A 19848-nucleotide genomic window follows, 5' to 3' on the forward strand; every position below is an offset into this window, starting at 1 on the left:
GGAACGCCCAATACCCAATGCGCTCTTAGTCCTCGTGGTGGCGTAGTGACTCGCCTCAATCCGGGTGGCGGAGGACGAATCTCAGTTGCCTCTGCGCCTGAGACCGTCAATCCACGCATCTTATCACGTGAGACCGTCAATCCGCGCATCTTATCACGTGACTTGTTGAGCGCGTTACCGCGGAGACGTAGCACGTGTGGAGGCTTCACGCTATTCTCCACAGGCATCCACGCACAACTCACCACACGCCCTACCGAGAGCGAGAACCACATTATAGCGACCACAAGGAGGTTACCCCATGTGACTCTACCCTCCCTAGCAACTGGGCCAATTTGGTTGCTTAGGAGACCTGGCTGGAGTCAATCAGCACACCCTGGATTGGTAACCTCCATTTCTGTCCTTCTTTTTAAGAAAAGAAGGGACGAGTGAAAATTATTTTTGTGGTAATCAACATTCTGCCACAAATGCTGTTGACTGAGCATCACTTGTATTGAACCCAAAATACTTTAAGGCGGACAGAAAGCTAAATATTTACTAATACGAAAGATTGGCAGGTGGAAAGACATCACAGGGGTTCTTGTTATGGATTCAGAAAGGATGCTCTTGCATTGTGGGGACTGGTCAGGGTATCCAATCATCGAATTTCTAAGCACGTGCCAATGCAAAGGTCTAGTAGAATCATGTTAGGGTACGTTTCGTTCATCTCTCGCTCACTCTGGCACAGCTGGTGGAATTCGAACCCTTGTCCAGAGAAGCGTCGAACCCTTGTCCAGAGAAGCGTCCCCCAAAAAAATATGATTGGCTGTGACGCCATTTCAGCACTGTGGACAGCAACAACAAAGCTTCGATTTGATTGGCTGGCATTGAGTTCCAACAATATGCGACTGGCCGAACTGGCATTACCATGGGGTTTTCTTTTCTAAAATGGTCCTATAGTAATCTTAGAAGGACCACGTAAATATACTGTATTTCAAAGAAGCTCTGCAAACGCAATTTATTTCACACACCACTGAAAGAATACATTCATAAACCACTCAGCAAACCGTTTTCTGCAGATGCATTTTGGATTTATTCATCACACATCAATTTCTCCACAGATGCAAATAATTTAAAACACTGAACTGAAAAAGAAATTAGAACGGCATCTGGTAAAGTCTTTCCTGAAGCCGTCAGAACACACTATTTAACATGTTAAACATATTGATGCATCCATCTTAAGAACTGCACTATGGTGTTAGCAGCTAGCTAACTATCTGTCATTATGTCCATCTCTTGAATCTCATTTTGTTGAAGTTTGGCACAATCGTAAAGGAATATTCTGGGTTCAGTACAAGATCATCAGCATCATTTCGACTCTTCCCTAGACGTTCCAGTGAGACACAATGGAAGTGAATGGGGCCAATTTTTGGAGAGTTTAAAGGCAGAAATTTGAAGCCTATAATTTTATAAAAGCACTTTGGATATAACTTTACACGGAAAAGGTTTGTAAGTGATTTTATCACACTTAAGTCATGTTTACATGCATATTTAGGTGTTGTAGCTACACCTTTGAAACGTTACCATTACAGATTGCCACATTCACTTCAACTGTAATTGCTTTTTAAATGCTTTAGTTTTTAAAGGAAAAGAGGTTGAAACAACTTTAAGCCACATATGCTGTTGATTGAGCTTGTATTGAACCCGGAACATTCCTTTAACTCTATTCTGCTTCACGTGAATATGTTTATGCTTTAAGTTAATGCATATATATATTGAGGTTTTACCACATTCTGTTGCCTCACTAAATAAAACACCTACGATTGTTGCAGCATTTCGGGCTTCGTTCAAAATAACTGTTGGGTACTAATGCGTACTCACTAGTTTTCACTCACTATGCTGTCATAACGAGAACAAGAACTTTAAAATAGAAATAACAGAAGGGAAAATAGATTTAATAAAATCGAATTACTGTAAGTAGTCAACTGGATTGCCACAAAACTATAATTTCCGTCTTGTATCAAGAACTTTTTTGGAATGTAGACATAATCTACAAGCTTTTACTTTTCACTTCTTTTATTATTATTATTAATATTATTATTTTTAACAAGGGTTCATTTAAACATACCAACAAACTAGGGGGGTCTGGGTATCTCAGCGAGTATTGACGCTGACTATCACACCTGGAGTCGTGAGTTTGAATCCAGGACGTGCTGAGAGACTCCAGTCAGGTCTCCTAAGCAACCAAATTGGCCCGGTTGCTAGGGAGGGTAGAGTCACATGGGGTAACCTCCTCGTGGTGATGATTAGTGGTTCTCGCTCTCAATGGGGCGTGTGGTGAGTTGTGTGTGGATCGTGGAGAGTAGCATGAGCCTCCACATGCTGTGAGTCTCCGCGGTGTCATGCACAACGAGTCACGTGATAAGATGCACGGATTGACGGTCTCAGACGTGGAGGCAACTGAGACTCGTCCTCCGCCACCCGGATTGAGGCGAGTAACCGTGCCACCCTGAGGACCTACTAAGTAGTGGGAATTGGGCGTTCCAAATTGGGAGAAAAAGGGGATAAAATTAAAATAATACCAAAAAAGCAGTGCAAAACGTTTGGTTTATTTCTAACATTTTTATCTTGTGGGTTGCAGATGGCTTGCAAAGGAAAATTCTTACACTGCATGAACATTATTTTCTAATGCAGTGGAAAGAAAATGGAAAATTATAAATGACGTAACATGGCATAAAAATAAGGCTCTCTTTGATGGGTTTTGTACCCGTTGTGTTAGATATCAAGTTGACGAAACGTCAAAAATACGTCTTTGTATTCATTGGCGACTAATTAAATATGCCATCTAACCCGTTAATGGGAAATAATCATCTTTATATTCCTGTTACTCTACATCTAATAGCCCATAACCAGACCCACACAGAATTTGGACGTTTTTTCACATATGGCAAATTTGGCAGAAATTAGTTTGAAGGTGTTAAATGGAGTTGTGAGTACTAAACTTGTATTGGCAGCTATAAGTGTCAGCAGATTTGCCAAAAACATTTAATAAACGAATGCGTAAGGGATGTGTATAACTCAGTAATTATAGATTACCTTCAGAGGTTTTTGGGCAGGGTTTTAACTGTGATAACAAAAACTCGCTCAACGCACACAGTAGTGATAGCAGCAGAAACCAGACAGACAACAGAAACCTCGTTATCGAGGATCATTTATATCTATCATCTAAACAATTATAGTAATAAGCTGTGCTCCGATTTAAACATCACATCATGGCTTCATTAACTCCATGATAATCCCCATGGAAGACCAGTCTTCTTAACACACACATTCAAGCACAAACACGCAACATGCGGCCTAGCGCTTGAATTCTCTCGGTCGCCTCCAAGCGTTGTCGTGTCCCACGGTAAAATTCACTCATCATCAAAGTTCTGCTGAAGTAGGAAGTTCGCAGCAAGGTTTTCGTTTTTCTCGCAGGCGAAGTACGCTTGGATGACGAGTCCCTCTGGAAATCCCAGGGCTTTTAACTTGAAAAACAATCATTTGAAGAAATATTAGAGGATGCAATGCAATAATATAGTAACGCTATCGTTAAAGACTCCATGAAATTGTGGAGTTTTCTTTCATATTTCTTAACGAAACTGGAAGATGGGATATATCGAAGGGATCATATCTTTTTTTAAATGGTAGTGCTTTTTTTAACCTTAGAGGTTACCAAAGCACTTTACACTGTGTCCCAATCACCCATTCACACTCATACACCAATGGCGGCAGATGTAAGGCGCATTGGGAGCAACTTGGGGTTCAGTGTCTTGCCCAAGGACACTTCGGCATGTGGAGTCATGTGGGCCGGGAATCAAACCACCAACCCTGTGATTGCCAACCGGCCCGCTCTACCACCTGAGCCACAGCCGCCCCGGCCTTTAATTCGTCACTGCCGTGAACCATAATATGCTGCTATATTACAGAGAGGGACATTCTCATTCAAGAGTGCATTTGATTGGACAAATTGCGTACGCCCTTGCGAACAAGAGGAGTCATCAATATTTTTGGTCTGTTTTACCAGAAGAGAAAGACGGTCAATTATGTTGTCAAAGTTTAGGAGTACACTTAGAACTTATGACCACCTGCCTAATACGCTGTGCCGTCAAAACAGCGCCGACCCGCCAAGGCATGGACTCTATAAGACCGCTGAAGGTGTCCTGTGGTATCTGGCACCAAGACATTAGCAGCAGATCCTTCAAGTCCTGTAAGTTGTGAGGTGGAGCTGCCGTGGATCGGATTTGTTGGTCCAGCACATCCAACAGATGCTCAATCGGATTGAGATCTAGGGAATATGAAGGCAAGGGCAACACCTTGAACTCTTCATCACGTTCCTCTAACTATTCCTGAAACTATTTTTACAGTGTAGCAGGGCGCATTATCGTGCACCCATTGTAGGCGCTTTCAATTATGGACAGGACGCTCATGGGCTCATGGGACCGGCCACAGAAGACCTTCTGTCTGTTCGGACCAGACAGGATAGCCTTTGTTGCCCTCACGCATCGATGAGCCTTGGGTGCCCAACAGCCTGTCGCAGGTTTGTGGTTTGTCCCTTCTCAGACCACTGTTGGTAGGTACTCACCACTGCTGACCGGGAGCACCCCACAAGCCTTGCTGTTTCAGAGATGCTCTGACCCAGTCGTCTGGCCCTCGTCAAAGTCACTCATGTCTTTTCTCCTGCCCATTTCTCCTGCATTCAACACATTTACTGCGAGAATGATCGTTCGCTTACCGTCTAATCCACCCAGGCCTTGTTAGGAGATGAGAATCAACGTTATAATGTTGTGGCTCATCAATGTATATGGCGTTAAAAAGTTTAACAAATCAAGGACTATAAAATTGCAATTTTCAAAGCCACACAACTTCGATTTTGATTTCATGGAGTCTTTAAGCCAAAGTCTGATGCAAAACGTTATGTTATCATACCCTCTCGATTGCTTCCTTCTCCTGTGGCGTGACCTGGATGAAGTTTGTCGGTGGCGCGGCAAGGACCTCCGCAGCTCCGTCTCCGGGCTCGCCTGCGCGTGGCTCGTTCAACATTTGCACGAACCGTTCTTGGTGTTGCGTGATTTGCTGAGAAGCACAAATTCACATTTATCAACGCAGTACGTCCAATCGGAATAGCCATTGCTCAAGATGTGTTAAAGGCAACCCTTGTTATTTTTAAGAAATGTTCCTGGTCTGATTGTGCATGAATTATCAGTCCACGTTATTCCAAAGAAAAAAAATTTTTTTTTTATTCTTGTTGAATATTTTCAATAGGAAATGTGTCACATTCTGGAAGTAAAATGGGCTGGGAATGCCATTTAATGTTGACATAAAGCTCCACCCACCTGCAAGAGTTGTGGGTTGTCTCGGCCCAGTTGCTGCAGCAGTGCCGGCAGCAGCGTCGGGTTCTGCTGGATGATCTGTCGCATTTGCTGGAACTGCGGCTGGGTCCTGAGGAACTCCAGAGGGTTTCCTGTCGCCTGTGCAACTCCAGATTCGGCACCTGCTCACAGTATAGAAAAAGACATACAGAAGTCTGGCCCGAGACACCAGAAGAACAACATCAAGGAAAAGTAACAAATTAAAAAATAACAGTTCTTGATTTAAACTATATTGTGTTACAGTTAAAAGCACTTTAAGTCCCAAATTGAAATTTTTGACATTAATTGATGCTAACAGTGTAATGTTTTGGGACATGTACAATAGTAATACCTTGTTTTTGGACATGTACCATGTAATACCTTGTTTTTTGGACATGTACAATGGTAATACCTTGTTTTTGGACATGTACCATGTAATACCTTGTTTTTTGGACATGTACAATGGTAATACCTGGTTTTTGGACACGTACAATGGTAATACCTGGTTTTTGGACACGTACAATGGTAATACCTGGTTTTTGGGACATGTACAATGGTAATACCTGGTTTTTGGACACGTACAATGGTAATACCTGGTTTTTGGACACGTACAATGGTAATACCTTGTTTTTGGACACGTACAATGGTAATACCTGGTTTTTGGACATGTACCATGGTAATACCTTGTTTTTGGGACATGTACAATGCTAATACCTTGTTTTTGGACATGAACAATGGTAATACCTTGTTTTTGGGACATGTACCATGGTAATACCTTGTTTTTGGGACATGTACCATGGTAATACCTTGTTTTCGGACATGTACCATGGTAATACCTTGTTTTCGGACATGTACTATGGTAATACCTTGTTTTTGGGATACGTACCATGGTAATACCTTGTTTTTGGGACACGTACCATGGTAATACCTTGTTTTTGGACACGTACAATGGTAATACCTGGTTTTTGGGACACGTATCATGGCCATACCTTGTTTTTGGACATGTACCATGGTAATGCCTTGTTTTTGGGACATGTACCATGGTAATACCTTGTTTTTGGGATACGTACCATGGCCATACCTTGTTTTCGGAACATGTACCATGGTAATACCTTGTTTTTGGGACATGTACCATGGTAATACTTTGTTTTTGGGATACGTACCATGGCCATACCTTGTTTTCGGGACATGTACCATGGTAATACCTGGTTTTTGGACATGTACCGTGGTAATACCTTGTTTTTGGGATATGTACCATGGCCATACCTTGTTTTCGGGACATGTACCATGGTAATACCTGGTTTTAGGGACATGTACCATGGTAATACCTTGTTTTTGGACATGTACCATGGCAATACCTTGTTTTAGGGACATGTACCATGGTAATACCTTGTTTTGGGACATGCACCATGGTAATACCTGGTTTTTGGGACATGTACCATGGTGATACCCGGTTTTCGGGACACGTACCATGGTAATACCTTGTTTTTGGGACATGTACCATGGTAATACCTTGTTTTTTGGGGGGGTTGGTAATGTTACAATCATACCATACCAGTGTCATAATCAGTGGACAACCAGGACAAAAAGTAATCAAGCCCCCGACATGAGTTGCGTTACCCAAATTACATTGTTATAATATTTGCAAGACTGTAGCAGCTGCTTTTGTAAAACCATGTGGTGCTTCAGTGCAAAACTGAGCCTATTTCAACAGACAATGAACAAATGGACGCTCACCAGCAACAGAGGCCGGTGGCACCGGAGGCTGCTGTGGTGCAGGGGGACTGGGGTTCGACACGGGGGTGGGCCGCACTACCTCCTGAGGAGGCTGCTCGGGTTCTGTGGGAATACCCTTGAGATACATACATTACCAATTAATTCAAAATCTTTGACATTTTACAAAGAATTATGCAGGTATTATAAGAGAACATCATTAGTAACGCTCACCATTAGCAGGTATTCCACTGCCCTGTCCGGATTGTTGTAACTTGCCCGTAGGGCGGCGATCACCTGTTCTCTCTCGTAACCCATCAACATGATTTCTGTCACTAAATTCTCATACGCTTGACCTGTAACTAACGGACGTAAAACAATAGATTGTTAATGTCATGTAAGGTTCTTCTCTCCTCTACCTCATTTGTATGGAGGAAACATACCTAGTATTGATGCGGCTGCTTCTAAAAGACCCAAATCATCGACAATGCTACAAAAATACAGACCACAAATTCAGGAAAACGGTTCACAGTTGAGTGCTCCAGTCATTCCATAAATAATCAAATATATGGAGTTTTAATCAAACCATATAAGCTAAGCTACACTACGTTTTTCCATGTCAATAGCGACCTTTTATGACCGCTAGTCCATATGGGCGCGCAACACATGCGCACTACAACCATTTTGTGATACTCTTAGTACAGTTAACGCCAGTCGCACGTCTGCAGGTCTAAAAACACTGGACGGCATACGGATAATCCGGCGATTCTGTGCTGATAACGAAATTTGCATCACGCGAGACATAGCGGCATGCTGAAAAACGAAGTAAATGTTGGCCTCAAAAAATACATCCAAATATACTGAATGGTATTGGCTGTACCTGGCCTCTGATTGGGCGATGGCTTGCTCCTGTTGAGCTGCCCGGTCCTCCTCCTCCGAGTCTGGCGCTGGAGTCGCGCTTACTGACTCGGTTGATTCTGCTGTAACATTGGTGGCCACAGGGGGCGCTGTAACAGGTGCTGCTGTCGACTCTACTGATGGCGCTGGCTCTACAGGGGCAGGAGCAGGGGTTGATACAGGCACTGGGGGGGCTCTCGGCGGCTCTGTGGGAGCTGAGGGTGTATGGACGGGGGTACTGGGTTGGGGTGCCATAACTGGAGCCGCTGATGGGGGGGTCGAGGCTGGTTGGGGGTCAGAAGATTTGGGCTGTAGAAAGAGAAATACAACTGCACCGAGAACTATAGAAAACTGCAAATGAGGTTAAGGATTAAGGGTTAGTGTTCGCTAAAATGCAATGTAATGGCCTGACATTGAAGGCAATTACAAAATAATGCATAATAAATAAAGGTTTTACCTTTGTAGCCATCACCACAACAAAGTTCTTCTCATCTATTTTGTATTCTTTTAGAGGTATATCGTCATTCAAGATTTTACCTATATTTTATGAGGGAAAATAGTAAAACAGTTTAAAAAAATCCCCCCCAAACTAACATATGTATCGCTGTATGTTAAAATACTGCGAGATATTTATGATTAAAACACAACCTGCATAGATAAGTTTTTGACCGACAGCTGGAAAAACATCTTTTCCCTTCTTCTCTTCGATTTTGTCTTTTAGAGCCTTTACCTGCAAATACAAAATACCAGAACATGACTTTATATGAGGTATTGCCAAATTTATGATGGTCTTAAAAGCATCAGTTTGAATGGGTTAAAAATGGTAAATAAACGATAAATTCATACAATAATAAATAAATAAAAAATTGCGCTTTATTCCATCATATTCCAAGTGTTTATTAATTAATTGAGTGTAAAACTTCCAGCTATTATTGCAAACTAAAATCAATTATTATTATTATTTTCTAAATGAAGTGTAACAATTGAAAAATATTCATTCAAAGTAGAAATGTTGCTATTTTAAAGTCTAATGGCAGGTTAGGTTGTGGGACATTTTATATATATATATATATATATATATATATATATATATATGCATAATCCTTAAATTCCTAATAATCAATAAAACCATAAATGTATGATTAGTAAAGTCTGTACACATACTACACACCTGCTGAATTCTCATTGCTTAGTTTAACCACACTTAGGCTGATATTATATTATGTTTCTTAGCTGATTAATACAAAAAGTTGAGAGTTCTGCACCCTAAACTGTCTGAAAGCACTAGTCTTGGCAAAGTACCCATGTTTACAGACACTGGCCATTTAAATGACTTATTAATATTAATCTCACTAATTGCATTGGATTTGTCACACAAACGCACACGAATTTCTCTAGATTAAGTGTAAATAATGGTACTTTATTTTTTATATATATTGCATATACTATACATGTGAGTAATGCACAGTCATTGGAAGAGCACAACAAACACAGGGCTCTAAAAACCGCGAAAAGTGAACAACGCCAGTCGCTACTTCCGAATTCATCGCCGATAGAATGTGCAGCGTTGTGACGTCATCCTGTTACAATCGTGTAACATTCTACGATCACAGTCCGCGTTCCACCGAGGGGAGGCCGCGGCGTTTCCCAGAGCGTCATGTCCGCACAGCGGCGAGTTTACACGGGCACAGACTCGCACACTCACCGTTAACTCCTCGTCTATCTGCACTTTAAACGTCTGCTGCTGGAGGGTCTTCAGCGTGATCGTCAGCATGGTGTTCGAGCGTGAGAGCCCTCGAAATACAGCCTGGGAAGTATTCTCTGTGAGAGTATGTGGAGATGTGACTCAGCTATCTTTAGGAGAGATGGTGCTGCTGCTGGAGTTCATATGGGAAGACGCCATCTACTTGCTGAATTGGACAAGACACATGGAGACATGGACATACGGTAGTCCCAAAAGTACTTGGACAGTGAATTTACAGTGAATGCCGATACATGAGATGGTCAAATATCAACCAAAATAAAAATAAAAAAATTGTCAAAAAATTTCTAAAAAAAAAAAAAAAACAGTATTTGAAAATCGGTACTTACCGTCTTATACGAAGGCACGAACTACAATCCCACAAAGCATTGCGAATTATGTAATTGACTAAAAGTGTAAATGGAAATATTTATTTTAGGTTGTTGATTAGAAGAATAGAAACAATATATTTTAAGTGTAGCCTACAGATTCAGATATATACAAATATGTCGTTTAAGGGAAAAGGGAGACCGACTCAACGGCGTCATTCACGGCAAATCACGGAAGTGGGCGGTCACTGCTGTGCACGTTTGGTGAGCGTCGCTGACTGCGGTTCTCTGATTGGTGGATATCTCTTGGAGGATTATGGGTAGTGTAGTTGATCACCAAGAATTCTGCTTTTCAAGACGGTTTTTAAACTATTAAATTGAAAGAATGTGGATTGATAACCATTGATTATTAAACTTATTCTCTGCATCATGAGCAATTTAATTTTTTTTTTTTTAAATGGCAAGCCCTTTAAAATTGGGTTTATTCCAAACACAATAAAGATGTCATGTAACGCTTTCAGAGAAAGCCAAAAAAAGTCTATCAAATTTACAGAAATGGAAAATGAGCCAAACAACGGTTTAAAAATATATCATTTATTAAAAAAAAAAAAAAAAAAAAGTGCAAATCCAACAAATGATACATTAGATTTTTCCCCTAGAGCAACTCGAGATGGAACAGATAACCCAAACATTTATTAGTCTGAAGTTTATCAGGTCGTATTCAGAATGTGTTCGGGAGCTTGTAGCAGCAAAACCAAAGACAAAAAAAATTATAATCTCAAAGGGGCACATATGACGTGACATGTGACTTGAAAGGGGGCGGGGCCAAAATTCACACCACATTTTAAAAAAACAAAAAGAAACAGATTTTCAAACAAGAGATTTTGGATAAAATTTTCACAACTCGTCTTTAGTGGGTTTATCTTCATCCTCTTCCTCTTCAGAGTGATCTTCTGTGTGCTCTTCCTCCTCTGACCCATCTTCCTCTTCCTCATCGTCCTCCTCTTCAGCATTATCATCTTTCTTGCTCTTATCTTCTTCCTCCCTCTTTTTCCTTTCTTCTTCTTCCTGTTGGTCCTTCATTTTCTTTTCTGGACCCTAAAAAGTTAGAAACAATGTAGGCACTAAACATCAATACATTAGGGATTAATGTACAATCAGCCGTTATTAAAATCTCAAAATAAACAGTTTCATTCACTTCCATTGTAAGCATGAAACTGTAACCACCATTTTAGTTTTTTTATTGTTTAGAAAACAACGTACAAGTCTAAATAATTTTTTGGTAATCAACATTATGCCACAAATGCTGTTGAACTCGTTTTAAACCCGGAATAATCCTTTCAGACACAATTCCTTTGGGAAAAATGTGGAATTCCCAATGCGCTCTAATACTGGTGCCGGGCGGCGCGAATGAAGCGAATGGCGCGACTCGAACACGCAAAATCCCTTCATTCGAGTAAGATGAAATTTTCGAGCGAGAAATTTGCATGACGTGTTGTCGCGAAAGCCTATCAGCTTTGAGATTGTCCGGATGTCACTGACGCACTGACGTAGTAGCAGAAGAAATCTGGAAATATGGATGAAAAATGGTTGTAGCGGCACCCGGAATTGTACGACACAACGTCATACATGTACAGAGACCGGACGAAAGAAGTCAGAGGAATGTGAGCGATGAAGTTGGCCGACGACCATTGGTTGTACTTTACCATGAACCAAGTCGTAGAAGCCCCTCCTCCTGTCCTTTTCCGGAAGAGAAGCGGGAATACTCGCGGGTTCACATTACTCGCATGAACGTGACTTTAAACACACATTTATAATCCAGAGGTCAAATCTGCTCGAGCAATGAGGCGCGAAAAATTCTTCGAGTTGTATGTGAATGCACCATAAGTCCTCGTGGTGGCGTAGTGACTCGCCTCAATCCGGGTGGCGAAGGACGAATCTCAGTTGCCTCCACGTCTGAGACCGTCAATCTGCCACACGGAATGAGGAGAGTCACTACGCCACACGGAATGAGGAGAGTCACTACGTCACCAGGAATGAGGAGAGTCACTATGCCACCAGGAATGAGGAGAGTCACTACGCCACACGGAATGAGGAGAGTCACTACGCCACACGGAATGAGGAGAGTCACTACGCCACACGGAATGAGGAGAGTCACTACGCCACGTGAGACCGTCAATCCGCGCACCTCATCACGTGGCTTGCTGAGCGCGTTACCGTGGAGACATAGCGCATGTGGAGGCTTCACGCTATTCTCCAAGGCATCCACACTCAACTCACCACACACCCCACCGAGAGCGAGAACCTCATTATAGCGACCACGAGGTGGTCACCCCATGTGACTCTACCCTCCCTAGCAACCGGGCCAATTTGGTTGCTAAGGAGACCTGACTGGAGTCACTCAGCACACACAATAAAAATGAAATATTGATTAGAGTCGAACATTTAATTATACAACAAAGCACCATTGTCTGTTATTTACCTTTGTTGCTCCCCAAGTTTCAGTACCAAAATCCTCAGCCTCCTGAACATCATCAGTGATCAGGAAGTTATCGAAGATCGTGCCAGATTTCACCTGTAAGAAGAAAGCCATATTAGTAGAATCCACAAACCTAAACTACCATTCAAAACACATTTAACCGAATATATGATCAAGATCGTCAAAACGGTTTAATCTAAAGAGGTCACATGCCTGCCACAGATCGAGTCCCAGAATGCCAATGCGGTCAAATTTATAAATGGTGTCGTCGGGTGTGTATTCAGGGTTGTCAATCTCGGGATGAACCCAGGTGCCTTTGTAGTTTGGATTGTCAATTTGTTTTGGTTTCCACTCGCCCTGCAAACACATGGGAATTGTAATTATTCAGACCATTAGCCATTTCAAGAAAAGTGGACACTTATCCACGATAACAAGCAGAAGTTCGCCTAAACGTTGAGGCCACCAACGCCCCTAGATGTTTTTTTTTTTGTTGGTTTTGTACCTTGTACTCTGGGTTTGGTATCATTGCAGGTTCCCATTCACCATCCATGTCTACATCCCAATCATCTGGTTTCTTAGCATCAGGGTCGGGAATATTTTCGGGTTTATCCCATTCCTGGAGGGCAAGGTTATACAATTTTACCACACTGTTGTGTTGCAACTCCTCAAAGATGTCCGCACACTAAAACTTGCAAATCAGCTACAAATAACTGCAATTTTCACATTTAAATTACAATCACGTCACTTTGAAGCAGCAATTGCGCTCATATACATGCATGCCGTTACGTCTAGCATACAGTCAGGAACTCTAGCCTTTTCAAAGCAAATTTGGGCTTTTAGACAGCAAGTGTATAGAGACGTTTAAGTCGTGCATGGTCAATACACTTAATCAAATCACATTCAAATTGTTGTAACACTTGCCTCTGGTTTTGTGTCTTCAGGGTCGTCGATTTGTGCGCGATCGTCCCAGTCGTCTGGCTTCTTGGCTTGAGGATCCTTGATCGTTTTAGCAGGCAGGAAGTCCCAGTCTTCCTCCAGGGAACCCGATTCCACTTTCTCATTGTCGATTTTGACTTCGTACGTCTGATCAGGCCGCAGGATCAGTGTGTACAGGTGTGTTAGCTCGTCATCCTGATGGGTGGAAGTAGAGCAAGTGAATTCAAACAGCTCTAATGTAATCTTGACATTTTACAAGGTAGCTTGTATTTGCAATGGGATCAGTAGAGTGGTTTACGATTAACGGAAAACCCACTTTGCATTTGATGTCTTTCTTGATTAGGTGGTTCTGGCCTTTGTAGTTGAAGATGACGTGAACTTTCTTGGTGCTGTAGCCACAGATGTCGGGTCCTACGATAGAGTCGGGGAGGCGAAAATGACATTAGTCAACATTTACATTATATTTACATTTATGCATTTGGCAGACGCTTTTATCCAAAGCGACTTACAGTGCACTTATTACAGGGACAATCCCCCCGGAGCAACCTGGAGTTAAGTGCCTTGCTCAAGGACACAATGGTGGCCGTGGGGTTAGAACCAGCAACCTTCTGATTAACAGCCCTGTGCTTTAGCCACTACGCCACCACCACCGTCAACAATAAAAGGACCCGATTTACTTTCTGAATAATAATAATAATAATAATAATAATAATAACTAGATAGGTACATTTCCTGAAGAAAATGTGAGCCGTGGCAAAACTCGTCAAATATAATTTTCTAACTTGTTGCTAAGCATGAAAATAATGGTCATAGAATGTTGCTAGCCTGTGTTTTTCATGATGGTGGCATGTAGGTGTTATGTTTGTGTTAGCATGATGCTAGCACGTTTTTAGAATGTTTTAACACTTCGGCAGGGGATGCTAGCATTTGTTAGCATGATGCTAGCACATTTTTAGCACTTCACTAGGCGATGCTGACATGTGTTAACTTGATGCAAACATGTTTTTAGCATATTTTAACGCTTCGCTAGGCGATGCTAACATGTGTTAGCATGATGCGATCACGTTTTTAACATGTTTTAACACTTCGCTAGGTGATGCTAGCATGTGTTAGCACGTATTTAACATGTTTTTAACACTTCGCTAGGCGATGACAGCATGCGTTAACATGATGCGAACACGTTTTTAACATGTTTTAAAACTCTGCTAGGCGATACTAGTATGTGTTAGCATGATGCTAGCACGTTTTTAACATGCTTTAGCACTTCGCTAGGTGATGCAAGCATGTGTTAACATGATGCTAGCACTTTTTTAGCATGTTTTAGGGTGTGGCTATGAAGATTTTAGGTCATTACTTATTGGCTGCTTGATAATATAAATCCTCTGAGGGAGAGAGCGAGGGAGAGACGCAGGGCTGTCGGGCCCTTTGGTGTCTGTGTGTGTGAAAATGTTGGTTGGGATTTAAATTTCGGAACATTCCGCAATGTTAAGTCAAAGGGACTTTTTGGCGCTTTTTCGTCCGCTGTGTGAACATCATACACCCAATCACTTAGAAAAGATACAGCACGCCTCTCCTCAATGAGCCGCACGATTTGACTTCTCACCCAGGGGTCTGTGACAAAAGCTGTAGGAGTAGCGCGCCAAACTTTGTGTGGAATAATAAAAAGAAGAGAACAATAGTGATGCCTTTGGCAAGCACCACTAATAATAATAATTCCTTACATTTATATAGCGCTAGGCACTCAAAGCATTTTACATAGCATATGGATGATGCGACGGCAGCCATAGTGCGCCAGAACGCCCACCAGCTATTGGTGGGGAGGAGAGAGTAGAGTGATGGAGCCAATTCAGGGATGGAGATTAATAAGAGGCCTTGATAGCTAGGGGCCAATGGGGGGAATTTGGCCAGGACACCAGGGTTACACCCCTACTCTTTACGAGAAGTGTCCTGGGTGTCCGTCACTATATTGGGGCATTAGGACCCACACAGACCGTAGGGTGAGCACCCCCTGCTGGCCTCCCTCATACCACTTCCAGCAGCAACCTTGGTTTTCCCGAGGAGGTCTCCCATCCGGGTACTGGCCAGGCTCAACCCTTCTTAGCTTTAGTGGGCAACCTGGCAAGAGCTGCAGGGTGATATGGCTGCCGGTATAATACATGTTCCTGGGCGACTCGTCAGTGCACATTATTCCAAAGAAAAAAACGTTTTTGCCTTCGTAATCCTTCGTCAAAATGTAATATTAGTGCCGTTGTGTCAACAAGACTTACCGAACATGATGTAGTATTGGGAGTCGCCATGCAATTCGGCCTGATCCAAGTCAGCAGGAAAGATCTTCACATACCCACCCCCACAATCGATTTTCTGTTCGTGTTTCACCGTGAACTGGACCACTAGAGTTTTACCCTCATTGCTGAACGAATCGAAGCGGCTGGACACGGCGTAAAAACGGGCATCCTGACTTGTTTGCAACCCTAAAGGGGGGGGGGAAAGACATATTTTAAAGACGTAATTTCACATTGCCAACTTCATAAAGCCTAATGTGTCTTGAATTAATTAGCATTCTCTTTCCTGTGAAGTGATTTGCATAAACAACCAAGCTTCAAGGAGAGTATATGTTAAAAGAGGGCGTGACCTCTCACCTTTATCAAGCTCAGCATCACCGAAGAATTTCCCTGAGGTCAGTTTCCACTGGCCGTAGTCAGATTTGTGTTTGGACTCAATCCATCGACTTTTCCAAGCATCTGTAGAGACAAAATCAAATGAAGTGTTTGATCATTTAAATAGAAACCAGCACAAATGGGTTGGGGGAAATTATTCATTCTTTCCTAAATAAAACACACACATGGGACTCTCCTGTATTAATAGTTGCTGTTGCTTGACAACAATACTTATTAAAGCCTAAAGAGAGAAATGAAAGTAAAACACTTTGATTCATAAAAACTCTGGGACTTCCTTGACATATCATGTGTCATAATGCAAGTGAAACATCACCAACTACTTAAGAAAACATGTTAATACTTCACACAAATGTTGTGCATATGCATTCTTGGCATGACACAGACGTATAATGTATTTTAAATAAATTAAAACCCATTTAAATACAGTAAAATAAATGCTCACATTGGTAAAAACATGCTCGATTACAAAAAAGCATGAAACTTAATGCCAAACTACCTAAAAAGGAGGGTTACAGTGTTAAAAATTAAAATACATTATGACATCAGCATTACAAACACTTTGAACGGAGTTTAAACTGTTACAATGTGACACTATTAATGATCAAAGCAATGCGATTTACCTCCATCCAGAAATTGCTCTTTAAAATATACGGCTGCGTCCACCGCTAAAGCTACTGCAAAAATAACAAACACCGCTACAGCAATCCGCATCTTTGCACCTTTAAAGGATCTTTATTATATGAAGGATCCTCTTTTAATAACGAATGCGGCTCGTGACGGTCGGTGAAATATGGCTTGTGTTCCTGCACAGATGGCTGTGCCTCATTGGACGGGCGCTCAGCCAATCAGAGGAGACCACGAGTGAGGAGTCAGCGCTGAGGGCGGGGCTTCGTTAGACCATGTGATGAGGAAATCAGCAGAAATGTGTAGAAGTAAAAACAAGTTTACGGGTCGAGTCTGGAGGAGATCCCTCTAGAGATTATTTAGCAGAGATGGGCCACTTCTATTAAAATTAATGGGAGAAATTGGAACGCTCAACGGATGTTGAAAGGAAGCCCCGCCTTACAGTTAAAACAGCCAATCACCTTTTAGAAACAGACATCACCTGTCAATCATCTCCAATAGGGGCTGGCTCACTGATCTATATATATAACTGATAATAACTGATTATATATATATATATATATATATATATATAGATCAGTGGGCTGGCTGCAGACTACGGGGCGAGTGGAGCTCCATTCAAAAGCGGAAATACGTCACCTCCACTGCGCCGGAGCGCATATATACGTCACCTCTACTGCGGCCTTATACTGTCTATGACTGCGACCTTGAAAAGGAGGTGGTTGTTGATGGTTTTGCTTTTACTTTTCAACATATTTTATTTGGAATTCCCAAAGGACTGCTATGTTAATTTTTATTTGATTAATAACATTGTAATAATGGCAAAATATTTCATTTATAAATGTAGATTTTTTAAATCCCTCCCACTACTTGTTGTGTTCAAAAAGGAATTAAAGTGTTTTTCTAGAGCCCTTGAGGGAATGAGAGGTGGGAGTGCGATGAAGCTGCTTGATCTTTTGATTTCATATGGTTTGGTGTGATATTGCCCTTTAAATTATTATTATTATTTATTTATTTTATTTTTTATTTTTTTATTATTATTTATTTATTTTAATTTCAATTATTTATTTTTATTTTAGTTATTCTTATTTTTAACCCTAAATTAATGTAAGATATGATTTCAAATTTGTATTTTTGTTTTGTTAAACTGTGTTGAGCCTTTCATTTGATATTCTTACGCACTGTAAAAAGAAAACATTTGCCTTTGTTGTATGTATAATTTTGTATTCAATAAAAAAAAAAAAAAAGTCTATGACTGCGACCGAGCGCATATATATATATATATATATATATATATATATATATATATATATATTTATTTAACCGAGCGCATATATACGTGACCTCACCTAATCTTCACACACAATATCAAAGCAGTATACTAAACTTTTACGAAGTGGAGGTGACGTATTTCCTGTTTGAGAGTGGAGCTCCAATCGCCACAGTCTGCAGCTAGACCCTTCTCATCACCTCTGAAGTGATGCAACACTTTTAACAGTCCGTGTAAATTACCTTCAAAATTGTACAGTAAACATATATCTTTAATATCGTTTAATATTGAGTCTATAATCCACCATATAGAGACCAGATGCATACATACACACATGCACACACACGCATACATACATACACACACTCACACACACACGCACACACACATATATACAGTGCATCCGGAAAGTATTCACAGCGATTCACTTTTTCCACATTTTGTTATGTTAAAGCCTTATTCCAAATTCTACAAACAATACCCCATAATGACAACTTGAAATAAGCGTTTGAAATCATTGCAAATTTATTAAAAGTAAAAAAACGGGGGAAAAAAAAATAAAAAATCACATGTACATAAGTATTCACACCCTTTGCCATGACACTCAAAATTGAGCTCAGGTGCATCCTGTTTCCACTGATCATCCTTGAGATGTTTCTACAGCTTGATTGGAGCCCACCTGTGATAAATTCAGTTGATTGGACATGATTTGGAAAGGCACACACCTGTCTAGATAAGGTCCCACAGTTAACAGTGCATGTCAGAGCACAAACCAAGCCATGGAGTCCAAGGAATTGTCTTTAGACCTCCTAGACAGGATTGTATCGAGGCACAGATCTGGGGAAGGGTACAGAAAAATGTCTGCAGCATTGAAGGTCCCAATGAGCACAGTCCTCTTTCTAGAGCTGGCCGCCCGGCCAAACTGAGCGATCGGGGGAGAAGGGCCTTAGTCAGGGAGGTGACCAAGAACCCGATGGTCACTCTGACAGAGCTCCAGCGTTTCTCTGTGGAGACAGGAGAACCTTCCAGAAGAACAACCATCTCAGCAGCGCTCCACCAATCAGGCCTGTACGGTAGAGTGGCCAGACAGAAGCCACTCCTCAGTAAAAGGCACATGACGGCCTGTCTGGAGTTTGCCAAAAGGCACCTGAAGGACTCTCAGACCATGAGAAACAAAATTCTCTGGTCTGATGAAACAAAGATTGAACTCTTTGGCCTGAATGGCAAGCGTCATGTCTGGAGGAAACAGGCACCGCTCATCACCTGGCCAATCCCATCCCTACAGTGAAGCATGGTGGTGGCAGCATCATGCCGTGGGGGTTTTTCAGCGGCAGGAACTGGGAGACTAGTCAGGATCGAGGGAAAGATGAATGCAGCAATGTACAGAGACATCCTTGATGAAAACCTGCTCCAGAGCGCTCTGGACCTCAGACTGGGGCGAAGGTTCATCTTCCAACAGGACAGCGACCCTAAGCACAGCCAATTTAACAAAGGAGTGGCTATGGGACAACTCTGTGAATGTCCTTGAGTGGCCCAGCCAGAGCCCAGACTTGAACTCAATTGAACATCTCTGGAGAGATCTGGAAATGGCTGTGCACCGACGCTCCCCATCCAACCTGATGGAGCTTGAGAGGTCCAGCAAAGAAGAATGGGAGAAACTTGCTCTTTATTTCCCACTATCTGAACTTCTTGTTGAGCTGTTTGACTGTCTTTTTCAGAAAACCCACTAAACCCACTGTTTAGAGAATCTAATTCAGAAGACTTGGAATATAACAAACAAGTCGTATGGACTATTTTTACAATATTTTAATGGTG

General features: G+C 41.7%; 2 protein-coding genes across 2 annotated transcripts; both read right to left on the reverse strand.

Moving 5' to 3' along the window:
• Positions 1 to 1048: 1048 nt before the first annotated feature.
• On the reverse strand, positions 1049 to 9868 carry LOC127641033 (UV excision repair protein RAD23 homolog A-like). Its single transcript, XM_052123778.1, has 10 exons — positions 9682 to 9868; positions 8625 to 8706; positions 8434 to 8513; positions 7960 to 8285; positions 7523 to 7569; positions 7314 to 7441; positions 7104 to 7218; positions 5352 to 5509; positions 4945 to 5091; positions 1049 to 3503 (listed from the first exon to the last, which is right to left on the reverse strand). The coding sequence occupies exons 1-10, from the start codon at positions 9748 to 9750 to the stop codon at positions 3390 to 3392; spliced, it is 1266 nt and encodes a 421-aa protein (XP_051979738.1). The 5' UTR covers positions 9751 to 9868; the 3' UTR covers positions 1049 to 3389.
• Positions 9869 to 10651: 783 nt separating this feature from the next.
• LOC127641034 (calreticulin-like) lies at positions 10652 to 16957 on the reverse strand. The gene is made up of 9 exons (XM_052123779.1): positions 16760 to 16957; positions 16101 to 16202; positions 15729 to 15932; positions 13778 to 13872; positions 13447 to 13656; positions 13028 to 13141; positions 12739 to 12882; positions 12529 to 12621; positions 10652 to 11144 (listed from the first exon to the last, which is right to left on the reverse strand). Exons 1-9 carry the CDS (start codon positions 16848 to 16850, stop codon positions 10944 to 10946), a joined length of 1254 nt encoding a protein of 417 aa, XP_051979739.1. The 5' UTR covers positions 16851 to 16957; the 3' UTR covers positions 10652 to 10943.
• Positions 16958 to 19848: the final 2891 nt, after the last annotated feature.

The sequence above is a fragment of the Xyrauchen texanus genome, chromosome 50, assembly GCF_025860055.1.
Source record: "Xyrauchen texanus isolate HMW12.3.18 chromosome 50, RBS_HiC_50CHRs, whole genome shotgun sequence".
Lineage (NCBI taxonomy): Eukaryota > Metazoa > Chordata > Actinopteri > Cypriniformes > Catostomidae > Xyrauchen > Xyrauchen texanus.